This window comes from Hippocampus zosterae, chromosome 4, assembly GCF_025434085.1.
Source record: "Hippocampus zosterae strain Florida chromosome 4, ASM2543408v3, whole genome shotgun sequence".
Lineage (NCBI taxonomy): Eukaryota > Metazoa > Chordata > Actinopteri > Syngnathiformes > Syngnathidae > Hippocampus > Hippocampus zosterae.
Window position 1 is genome coordinate 1,003,647 of NC_067454.1, and position 12,424 is coordinate 1,016,070.

General features: G+C 50.5%; 1 protein-coding gene across 2 annotated transcripts; it reads left to right on the forward strand.

Annotated features, from left to right (window-relative positions):
• The first annotated feature begins 198 nt into the window (after positions 1-198).
• Positions 199-12,219, forward strand: znf507 (zinc finger protein 507). Of its 2 annotated transcripts, none has more exons than XM_052062638.1 (10): positions 199-320; positions 2,027-2,641; positions 3,947-4,422; positions 4,578-4,928; positions 5,728-6,151; positions 7,439-7,559; positions 7,648-7,756; positions 9,002-9,106; positions 9,185-9,319; positions 10,268-12,219. In XM_052062638.1, the coding sequence occupies exons 2-10, from the start codon at positions 2,030-2,032 to the stop codon at positions 10,617-10,619; spliced, it is 2,685 nt and encodes an 894-aa protein (XP_051918598.1). In that variant the 5' UTR covers positions 199-320; positions 2,027-2,029; the 3' UTR covers positions 10,620-12,219. The 2 variants fall into 2 exon arrangements, with proteins under 2 accessions (XP_051918598.1, XP_051918600.1); XM_052062640.1 differs by having other exon boundaries at positions 7,651-7,756.
• The last annotated feature ends 205 nt before the right edge of the window (positions 12,220-12,424 follow it).

Genomic DNA, 12,424 nt, shown 5'->3' on the forward strand with positions numbered 1-12,424 from the left:
ATTTCTATATTATGATGAGTATGATTGCTATTTTTGAATATTTAGCTTCGTTCAATTTCGTTGAAAAGAATATGGCTTTGTATTTTGCAAATTGCCTCGAAAGGCACCATCCGCGGGTTCCTGGACCGTCAGCCAGTCCAATCACCAAGCCGCTTTTGGTCACCTGACCACAAACTCAGAGTCACGTGACCTAGGCTCCATTCTCGCCATTTTGCAATGTGAGCGACCGAGGCGACTTTTTTTTCTTTTTTTTTAATGACTGTCGTATAAAACTAACGCGAGCACTTGCATGCTTGGAGGACAAAGAGCGCGGCGACTCGGTGAGTATTTAATGTCATTCACAAGTCTCAGTGTAGTAATGCGTTGGTTACCCATTAACCGCAGATGAAAAGTCATGCTTTTCCGGCGGGTTTTTACACGCTGATGTACTGGGTTAGCCTCAGCGCTAACTGATGCTAACGTGGCCAAACTTGATGTTTCACCTTTGACGCTTTTGTTTTGAAACTACCACGCTCTCTCGCCATTTAGCACCACCAAAGACGTGTCTGCCTGTCAGGGTACTCAACGTTTGGGTGTGTTTTAACTCTAATTCCACAAACGGAAATGAAACAAGGTGACATATTTTTAGATGCGGCCGAACAGGTGCGCGCTGGAGGCTGTCCGGGCCTCGCCTTCACAAAGAAGTACTCAAATCGAGCCTTAAAAAGCTTCCAAACGCGCACAACTTTCATATGACCAATTCGTGAATGGCTGAGGGTGTTCCAGTTGTGGATTCCACACGCGTGAGTAACTCCGCGAAGCAGAAGTGGTGAAAAAAGAGGAAGGCGATTAGTAAAGAGAAAGTGAAGGATTCCAGACAGATGAAAGGAAGGGACGTGCGGTCATTTCCCCTTCCAATAGCGACGTCAACAAAAGCACGTGTGTGAGTGTTGTCTTTTCCAAGTCACACTTGTCATCACGCTTCCCCGCTGCAAGATGAACGGAGCATTCCAAAATCGGTTGTGCCAATGCACAGATTTGACATTGACACAATTTCGTTGCACCAAACAAGCACGGCAAAAGTATCAAAACCAAAATGGTGATTTACTCGCAAATTTAATTGACTCCCTTTGAAATCTGGCCCTGTTTTGTTGAGCGCAAAGCTATTATTACATTATTACTGTATTATTACGCCTCAAGCTTGAAAACAACTCAAAGTAGATAGAGATGTGGCTTGAGCAGACAAAGTACCGGTAATCATTTATTGACATGGGCACAATAAAGTCACCAGCGGCGGCCCGGTAGTCCAGTGGTTAGCACGTCGGCTTCACAGTGCAGAGGTACCGGGTTCGATTCCAGCTCCGGCCTCCCTGTGTGGAGTTTGCATGTTCTCCCCGGGCCTGCGTGGCTTTTCTCCGGGTGCTCCGGTTTCCTCCCACGTTCCAAAAACATGCGTGGCAGGCTGATTGAACACTCTAAATTGTCCCGAGGTGTGAGTGTGAGTGCGAATGGTTGTCCGTCTCTGTGTGCCCTGTGATTGGCTGGCAACCGATTCAGGCCTACTGCCCGGAGACAGCTGGGATAGGCTCCAGCACCCCCCGCGACCCTAGTGAGGATCAAGCGGTTCGGAAGATGAATGAATGAATGAATGAAAGATGAAAAAGTCACCAGCGGAACTTCAGTGGCTTTTTTTTTTACATGACATTTGTCATTCACTCCACGAACTGCGTCATCTTTTCTCATCATCGCATGACATGGGAGGCCTTTGCATGAATCGGTACCCAAGAAGTAACTTTCAGTTTCAAAACAGCCGGCGAGTACATCACTCCCTCCCGTGTGATATTGCTTAGTTGTTTTGTTTCATAATTAAACAATAATCCGTTCATACTTAGTAATTAGACCAAAAAAAATGATGTTGCTTTCCACTTTCATGCAACATAGAATTTTATTCAGTTAATTAATGCACAAACAGACTCTCCAAAAATATTCAATCCCGCTTTTGCACCTCACTTGGACACTTTTGTGGATGGCACGTGTCTCACGTCAGGACATGGAGGACATCAACAGCGTCGCCGTCCTCATCGCCGCCGCTGCCGCTTCCTCATCTGCGCCTTCGTCGGAGCCCCACGAGCAGCAGCAGCAGCGGCAGCAGCAGCAGCGGCAGCAGCAGCGCGTCGCCGACGCCTCCGAGTGCAAGCCGGACACCGACTCTCTCATCCAGGTCATTGAGAAGCTGAGTCAAATCGTGGAGAAGCGACCCCAGCGCCGCTGCACCCTGACGGGACACAAGAGGTTCCAGCCGCGAGCAGAAGGAGACTCTCCTCACAAGAAGCCGAGTGTGGCGCTCGCGGATGATGGAGACCACAACAACAACAACAACAACAACCACGCGAACCACCGCGGCGAGCTCAAGCCTGCGGTCACGTGCTACCAATGCAGCCTGTGCCCCTACCTGTCGCCCGCCCTTCCGCTGCTCAAGGAGCACCTGAAGCAGCACAACGAGCACAACCAGGACCTCATCCTCATGTGCTCCGAGTGCTGCTTCAGCTCCCGAGACCAAGCGCAGCTGGAGGAGCACGTCAGGATGCACCTGGACAACGGCGCCGACGCCACGGAGGCTGAACGTGGACCCGGGAGGGATGCCGAAGCGCTGGGCTCGGAGGTACGGCCATCACTTTTTTTACTTTGCGACAGTACTAATGATGTCAACCGTTTGGGTTCCTGTACGTTGAGCAACTACAGCGGGCTCAACCCGTTGACTCCGATGACTTATGAAGGGTTTATTTTGCTACCGTTTGTTCAATAAAACGACGGGAAGTTTTCCGGCGGACGACCGTGTGAGTCCTTGAGCACTTGTGGGGACGTTCCAACTGGAGCTGCTAGACTAATACTGATCGATTGTCTTGGCCAAAGTGGATGTGCTGTTGTAGGCCATTAGTTCATACCGCTTTGCACTTGACACATTCATTCATTCATTCATCTTCCGAGCCGCTTGACCCTCACTAGGGTCGCGGGGGGTACTGGAGCCTATCCCAGCTGTCTCCGGGCAGTAGGCGAGGGACACCCTGAATCGGTTGCCAGCCAATCGCAGAGCACACAGAAACGAACAACCAGTCGCACTCACACTCACACCTAGGGACAATTTAGAGTGTTCAATCAGCCTGCCACGCATGTTTTTGAAATGTGGGAGGAAACCAGAGCACCCGGAGAAAACCCACGCAGGACCGGGGAGAACATGCAAAGTCCGCACAGGGAGGCCGGAGCTGGAATCGAACCCGGTACCTCTGCACTGCGAAGCCGACGCGCTAACCACTGGACTACCGGGCCGCCACTTGACACATTGCACTCATTCATTCATTCATCTTCCGAGCCGCTTGATCCTCACTAGGGTCGCGGGGGGTGCTGGAGCCTATCCCAGCCGTCTTCGGGCAGTAGGCGGGGGATAAGGCTTCTCTCTCTTCCTGAATCGGTTGCCAGCCAATCGTAGGGCACTCACACTCACACCTAGGGACAATTTAGAGTGTTAAATCAGCCTGCTACGCATGTTTTTTGGAATGTGGGAGGAAACCGGAGCACCCGGAGAAAACCCACGCAGGCCCGGGGAGAACATGCAAACTCAACACAGGGAGGCCGGAGCTGGAATCGAACCCGGTACCTCTGCACTGCGAAGCCGACGTGCTAACCACTGGACTACCGGGCCGCCCGCACTATATATTATTATTAATTTTTTTTTTCATGTAAAATGATCCCAGACTTCGGACATTATTGATGTATTCTTGTGTCATGACTCGTGGCCATTTCCGCAGCACATCCCCCCCCCCCGTGACTCAATTGTGTCGACCTTGACCCACTGTTGTGCTCAACAGTTGTCCCACTCGACCCGAGCGGAGTTGTCCCAGTCTTGCTCTCAGTGACACAATTGTGCTCCCGAACGTTTCCGATGTTTTGCTCTGCTCTGCTCCGCCAGTGCGTGGGCGACGCCCAGCGGCAGCGGCAGGAGAAGAAAAAGAAGTGGTACATTTACGAGGAGTACGGCTTGTACCGCTGCCTGATCTGCAGCTACGTGTGCAGCCAGCAGCGTATGCTCAAGACGCACGCCTGGAAGCACGCCGGACTCCTCGACTGCTCCTACCCCGTTTTCGAAGAAGAGGAGGAGGAGGAGGAGGAGGAGGTGGAAGAGACGGGAGCTACCTCAGTCGTCGTAGCGTCCGCAGGTCAAGAGGCGGAGTCCAAGACCGTCTCGACCGCCTTCAAAGCGCTTCGAGACTGCAGATCGAGTCCGCCCCACCTGTCCAAAGAGGAGCCGGGCGAGTTCGCCGTCAAGGATTTGAGTCCCGAAGAATCTGAGACGGAGTTGCACGTCGCCACCGAGACGGAGGTGGAGGCCGAGACGGCGTCCACGGCTGACAGCCTGCTGACGTCGGCGCAGAAGATCATCAACAGGTAAAATCCATCCTGCTGACATCACGTGGCAACCCACCAGGTATCGAGCGCTCACCTCGGCTGCCGATAACAGTCGCCGATACTTCTGGCGCTCTCTTTTGGCCGCTTTATTTCCCCACGCTAAATTCCGTTCTACGTTAATGCGTGATCACTAGCGACCCCAAAAGCGCCGGACACATCAACGTGATCGTGGAGCGTCTGCCGTCCGCCGAGGGCACCGCCATGGCCGCCGCGCCGCTGCTGCTCGACCCGGAAGCGGACGCCGGCCAAAGCTTATTGGATGTCAAAGAAGAGAAGGAGCGCGCGCGAGGCGGCGACTCCCCTCCGGACGAGAACGTTCCGCCGGCCGGACGCAAGCGGACGCACTCGGAATCGCTTCGCCTTCACTCGTTGGCTGCCGAGGTCCTGGTCGCCATGCCCATGAGGACCCATGAGCTCAGACCCGAGGCGGCGTCCGTGATGGAGCGTCAAGACGATGTGGACGGGGAGCCGGGGTTCCTTCGCAAGTATGAATTTTCTTTTTATCCGTTTCAAGGTGTGGAAAACGAGAGTTCCTACATGTTTGGAGAATAAAAAGGGAGATGTAAAATGACGCGGCCCGGTAGTCCAGTGGTTAGCACGTGGGCTTCACAGTGCAGAGGTACCGGGTTCGATTCCAGCTCCGGCCTCCCTGTGTGGAGTTTGCATGTTCTCCCCTGGCCTGCGTGGGTTTTCTCCGGGTGCTCCGGTTTCCTCCCACATTCCAAAAATATGAGTGGCAGGCTGATTGAACACTCTAAATTGTCCCGAGGTGTGAGTGTGAGCATGGACGGAGCTCCGGCCTCCCTGTGTGGGGTTTGCATGTTCTCCCCGGGCCTGCGTGGGTTTTCTCCGGGTTCTCCGGTTTCCTCCCACATTCCAAAAATATGCATGGCAGGCTGATTGAACACTCTAAATTGTCCCTAGGTGTGAGTGTGAGCATGGATGGTTGTTCGTCTCAGTTTTGGCTGGAGACAGGTTCAGGGTGTCCCCCGCGTACTGCCCGGAGACAGCTGGGATAGGCTCCAGCACCCCCTGCCACCCTAGTGAGGATCAAGCGGTTAGGAAGATGAATGAATGAATGAATGTAAAATGACCCCCCCCCCCCCCCCCAAATAAAAATACATCGGCGGACACATGAAAATGAAAGTTTGCTGTTGACAAGTGTAATTTGAGCCCTGGTACTGCAATGAAAGACCAATCAACCTAAAAAAAATCTGGGATTCAGAGGGAAATTCTCAGTTGGTTTTACAATTCATTTTCATTTTTGACATTTGAACTGCGTAGGACTCCCGAAGGCACGGCCTCCACCAACAACGCCGGCATCAGCTCGTCTCTACTCACCGTCATCGAGCGCCTTCGCGAGCGCTCGGACCAGAACGCCTCGGACGAGGACATCCTCAAGGAGCTGCAGGACAACGCCAACGCCGCCCCGGAATGCATTCCGGGGGCGCCCCCCCCGGACGGCAGCCTGGTGGACTACGAGGCCGGCAGCGAGCGGCCGTATCGCTGCCGCCTGTGCCGCTACAGCAGCGGCAACAAGGGCTACATCAAGCAGCACCTGCGCGTGCACCGCCAGAGGCAGCCGTACCAGTGTCCCATCTGCGAGCACGTCGCCGCCGACAGCAAGGATCTGGAGACGCACATGATCCACCACTGCAAGAGCAGGACGTACCAGTGCAAAACGTGCGCGCAAGCCTTCCACTACAAGGTCAGCAAACGTGCGCGTACAACTTTCCAAACGTGCCAACAACACCGTTAAACGAGCCTTACTTAGTTGCATATTCTAATATTTTATCGGCACTGAGCACCAGGCATGATGAACGCTTTCATTACTCCCGCCATAATGGACTTTATTCCCAACATTTTACAGACTTCGAAAATATACCGTATTTCTTTGTACAAGCGACTCCTTAAAAGGCGAGCATTTGATAAGATAAGAAAACCTTTATTAGTCTCGCAATGGAGACATTCCCAATTCACAGCAGCAAAAAGGAAAAGAAGTCTCATCTCATCTTCCGAGCCGCTTGATCCTCACTAGGGTCGCGGGGGGTGCTGGAGCCTATCCCAGCTGTCTTCGGGCAGTAGGCGGGGGACACCCTGAATCGGTCGCCAGCCAATCGCAGGGCACACAGAGACGAACAACCATTCACGCTCACACTCACACCTAGGAACAATTTCGAGTGTTCAATCAGCCTGCCACGCATGTTTTTGGAATGTGGGAGAGACCCGGAGCACCCGGAGAAAACCCACGCAGGCCCGGGGAGAACATGCAAACTCCACACAGGGAGGCCGGATCGGGGATCGAACCCATGACCTCTGCACTGTGAGGTCGACGCTCTAACCACTGGATCACTGGCCCGCCATATATATAAATTCATTCATTCATTCATTCATCTTCCGAACCGCTTGATCCTCACTAGGGTTGCGGGGGGTGCTGGAACCGATCCCAGCTGTCTCCGGGCAGTACGCGGGGGACACCCTGAATCGGTTGGCACACAGAGACGAACAACCATCCACACAGCGGGACAATTTAGAGTGTTCAATCAGCCTGCCACTCATGTTTTTGGAATGTGGGAGGAAACCGGAGCACCCGGAGAAAACCCACGCAGGCCCGGGCAGAACATGCAAACTCCACACAGGGAGGCCGGAGCTGGAATCAAACCCGGTACCTCTGCACTGTGAAGCCGACGTGCTAACCACTGGACTACCGGGCCGCCGGAAAAGAAGTAGAACAACAAATACAGGAGCTGCTGGAAAGGCAGCCACTCTCGCAGCGCCATTTTGTAGTCAAAATGGCGTCTCATTTTGGCAATTGGCGGCTCGACGCGGCGACAAAAATTTGAATCCGTCACGTCTTTTCGCCATGTCTCGTTGACGTGCACAAAGCCTCATATGTCATCAGCGTGCGATTTGAGCCGAGTTTTTGATGCGCTGTTCTAAGAGGCCTGTCTCATGCGGGCTCCGGAGTCTCACGTTTTGTGTTTTGGTGTTTCAGAGTCAATTGAGAAGTCACGAGCGGGATCATCACAGCTTCGTCGGCGTTGACGCGCAAGCGCTGGCGGCCGTGGATGAAACGGTCGCCGCAGCCGAGGAAGCCGAACGCGCCCCGGATGAAGGTTAGAAACCGATCCGGGGGGTCAGTTGTAGAACCGGCCACGGACTTTGCCTGTGTATGTCTGTGATGATCATTCTTCTCGTCCACAGAAGGCGCTCTTCAGAAGACGTTTAAGTGCGACGCGTGCAACTACACCAGTGCCACCTACGTGGGAGTCAGGAACCACAGACGCATACACAACTCGGACAAACCTTACCGGTGAGGCTTTTACTGCGAAAAAAAATAAAAACTATCTTTAAAAAAAATAAAATAAACGGGGGTTATATCAACTGTAGAGCGGCTGAAGTTGACAACCCCAGAAATGAATCAATTGTCGAAATAAAAGCACAGATTGTTGTATAGCAGCTTGGTTTTCTTTTTATCTACAAAGCCGCTAGGTGGCAGTAGAGCACCGTAGAAGCTCTCTTCCCTCTGCTTTTGGTGCAGGAAGCTCAAATGTCGGCACTTGAATCCAAACCGAGCCCAAGGTTGCGTTTTCTTCTGCGCTGTTTGCGTCTGGAAAATGTTTGTTTATCCTGCGTCAAAGCGTGTGAAAGTGCAGTTTGAAGAGATTCAAGAGCAGGAGAAAACTGCTTTTTCGATGCACTTTGCGTACTCGGCAGGTGGACCCTGAACCTCCTTTTCAGGCGTTTGTGTGCTCTGCGTTGTTAGACGGCATTTTGCACGCACTGCTGGATTAACTTGTCAGAACGCCAACATTGGTGGAATTGGAAAAAAAAATCTAAACGCTATAATGGGTAAAAGGTGAAATACTAAAAAAGTTAATATGCAAATACACCAAGGCTGATTTGTATTTATTTATGTAACGCAAAGCAGTACAGTGGCGGCCCGGTAGTCCAGATGGTTAGCACGTCGGCTTCACAGTGCAGAGGTACCGGGTTCGATTCCAGCTCTGGCCTCCCTGTGTGGGGTTTGCATGTTCTCCCCGGGCCTGCGTGGGTTTTCTCCGGGTGCTCCGGTTTCCTCCCACATTCCAAAAATATGAGTGGCAGGCTGATTGAACACTCTAAATTGTCCCGCGGTGTGAGTGTGAGCATGGATGGAGCTCCGGCCTCCCTGCGTGGAGTTTGCATGTTCTCCCCGAGCCTGCGTGGGTTTTCTCCGGGTGCTCCGGTTTCCTCCCTCATTCCAAAAACATGCGTGGCAGGCTGATTGGACACTCTAAATTGTCCCTAGGTGTGAGTGTGAATGGTTGTTCGTCTCTGTGTGCCCTGCGATTGGCTGGCAACCGATTCAGGGTGTCCCCCGCCTACTGCCCGGAGACAGCTGGGTTAGGCTCCAGCACCCCCCGCGACCCTAGTGAGGATCAAGCGGCTCGGAAGGTGAATGAATGAATGAATGAAAGCAGTACAGTGTCTTTTATAAAGTGGTGCGTTCAACAACAGTTGGTCGATGTGAAGTGGCTGGTGATGTATGGTGCTACTTGACACTTTTTGTGTGCAGGTGCTGCAACTGTGACTTTGCCACCACCAACATGAACAGTTTGAAGAGTCACATGAGGAGGCACCCTCAGGAGCACCAGGCCGTGCAGTTCCTCGAGCAGTACAGGTGAGACCCCGAGGCCCGCTGCCAAACTCTTCTCAAGCCCCGAGCCGGCGTTTCACATCCACTTTTGCCGGCGCTCAGGTGCTCGCTTTGCGGCTACGTGTGCAGCCACCCGCCCTCCCTCAAGTCACACATGTGGAAGCACGCCGGAGACCAGAACTACAACTACGAGCAGGTCAACAAGGCCATCAACGAGGCCATCTCGCAGAGCAGCCGGTAAGCGCACAACGCAAGACTTACTCTTGCGTCCCGGGGGGGGGGGGGACAATCAACCAAAGAAGCTTCAAACCAGCCAACCCGTAATCTATAGAAATGTGGCGCTGTCAGTGTGAAGTACAAATGTTTTGTACTTTTTCTTTTCTTTTTTTTTTGTACGTACTCGCAGACTAAATGCTACAAAAATAACATTTTCCACGTGAACAGTCAACAGTTGCACACTTGGTCATATGTGATCGCACATGATATTTTCATGATGTATGACAATCTGCTGCACAATATAAACGGAATGACTGGAAGTGATTTAAAAAAAAAAAAAAAAGACCACAGCACCAAATAAGCACATATTTTATGCAGCGGCAGTTTAAAAAAAAAATAAACCAGCTCCGACCTCCCTGTGTGGAGTTTGCATGTTCTCCCCGGGCCTGCGTGGGTTTTCTCCGGGTGCTCCGGTTTCCTCCCACATTCCAAAAAACATGCATGGCAGGCTGATTGGACGCTCTAAATTGTCCCAAGGTGTGAGTGTGAGTGTGTATGGTTGTTCGTCTCTGTGTGCCCTGCGATTGGCTGGCAAGCGGTTCAGGGTGTCCCCCGCCTACTGCCCGAAGACGGCTGGGATAGGCTCCAGCACCCCCCGCGACCATAGTGAGGATCAAGCGGTTCGGAAAATGGATGGATGGATAAATGGCTTTTTATATGAAAATGGCAAAAAAATGGCAAAAAAACTGGACTTTTTGGGTGGGGGGGGGCAACTTCCTTTCATTGTCACAGGACACGCTATCGTTGGTCTTGCAAGATAACTCAAAAACGTCTGGCATTGAATGAAGTACTCATGATAACCGCTAAACTCGCCTAATCGAAATAAATTCAATTTTTTCATTGGATTGGATTCAAAATTCGTTTTGAATCCACCGAACGATTCAAAACGGGCCTTCCGTATTCACTCAGAGCTCCTGTGTCGGCGCCGACGGGACCGGAATCTCTGACGGCGTGCTCGCAGGAGAACGCCAAAATCCCGGCGGAACCACCTCTGGAACCTCCCTCCGCGCTCCCCAAATCCAACTCGGAGCCCTCGGCCCCGACCCCGCCAAGGAGCTCAGCGGTCCCGCCCCAGCCGCACGGTGGCGGCGTGGAGTACTGCATGCTGCTCTTCTGCTGCTGCATCTGCGGCCTGGAGTCGACCAGTAAGGAGCGGCTTATGGAGCACATGAAGGAGCACGAGGGCGACCTCATCAGCATCATACTCAACAGTAAGGACGCGCACAAACACGCGCAGGCGGGCGCGGCGAACCCCGAATGACCCCCTAGGAATGACTCGAATATTTCACACGCTCGCTTACCTCAGTGGTCACGCGTATCCCGTCACTCGTCTGTCAACCGGCTCCGCTGTCTCGTCAACAACAACAACGGTTGCCGTTTTTATAGCAATAGTATGTCGCAGAATGCACGCGAGACCTCCGCCAAAGGCCAGCCAAGCACAATTTGGATCACATTCCATTTTTTTTCTTAGATGACACACATTTATTTTTCTCATGGTTTTTTTTTCCCTTCATTTAAAATGGAGTGAGGTTTTAATTTCAACGAAGTTAACTCCCACGACAGAAACAGTAGAACGAAGGACGGGCAGTGTATTCAGAAAATTGCGAAATGAGTCAATGAAGTGAGCATGCATGAGAATTCTTAAATGGCGCCACATAGTGGATGCCGCTCATTTGTCCTTTTTTTGCTCCACAAAGTTCCGTCGTGTTTATGTACACGCAAAGTGTACAAAAGTGTTTTGAGTTCTGACTCGCAAAGTGACTTTTTCCCCCAAAAAGACTCTTTGCGAGCGTTTAGTTTTTTTGTTCAAAAAAGCAATTCGACCAAAACTCTATATATTTTGATGAATGACATATTTTTTTCCAAGAAAATCAATTAAAAAAAAATACGTTTCCCTGTCCTCAAAAGTAGTGACACCTCCAAATGACAAATCTGACCGCCCCCCCCACCATTGACAAAATCTTACTTTTTTTTTTTTCTTTAAAAATCGATTAATTTATTTTATAGCTTCTAAGCAAGAATGTCCTGGAAAATACATTACAGTTTTCTAGAAAGACTTGTAGACCCCCTCCCCCCGTGGTCTCTCCAATTAAAAACTGACCACGATTACATAACTAAAGGCGGGATAATCGATCATCGATAGTTCATGAAATCGAATAATATTGCACGGCTATGACGTTTTCCTCCAAAAGTCTATTCTCAAAATTGCTTCAAAAGCCGCCAGTTGTCAAATGTGATTGATTTTGCCTTTTTTTTTTTTTTCCACAATTCAAATGAAACTTCCTTGGCGGAGGTAACACAAAATCTGTCTCCAGTGGTGCTAGAGCGCTGGTCCAAGTTGATACCTCGTACAAACAAAAACCATGCTGGTGCAAGGCAGCTCGTGGTTTTTCTTTTTTTTTTTTTTTTTAATAGCTACTGTCATATTTAATGTTTATTTAATAACATAATGTGTTGAAACTCGATCGCGGCTTGAGTTCAGACGTATTTATCTGTTTGTGCGCATGTTTTTATCACGACACTTTGAAAAGAAAAAGTGGATTATGAATTGAATTTGTTCGCTGTATATGTTTAAAACATACGTTTTGTTTTTGTGAGGAGAGGAAGGGAAAAGGGACGAACAGAGGGAATCTGCTTTTTCATTTTCCCAGAATGGTGCCTAAAAAAAAACATGTACAGTGTCAACTTTCATTTTTGAAAACTATGTATGCATATATATTGCCCCAACATGTAAGTTCTATTTTTGTATGTAATCTTTTTGGTCACTCTTTTAAAAGACTTTCTAGCTCAGAGGGAAAGGAAAAAAAAACTGCTGTTCCCGCCAACATGAACACAGGCGACAATAAAATGTCAAGATGCAACATCACTGTGTGAATGTTTAACTTGAATGCAACACACATAAACATGACGTGATTTTTCATTTTATTTTATGTTGGCAATGTTTTTTCTTGCCGTTGTGCGAATCAGGTCGAACGCTTTTAAACACATTGCATTGGTTATAGTTTATGTGGTGCTTTATTTTGCTGCTCTTTGCCATTGAAGAGATATTTTTTATTTTGTCAGTCA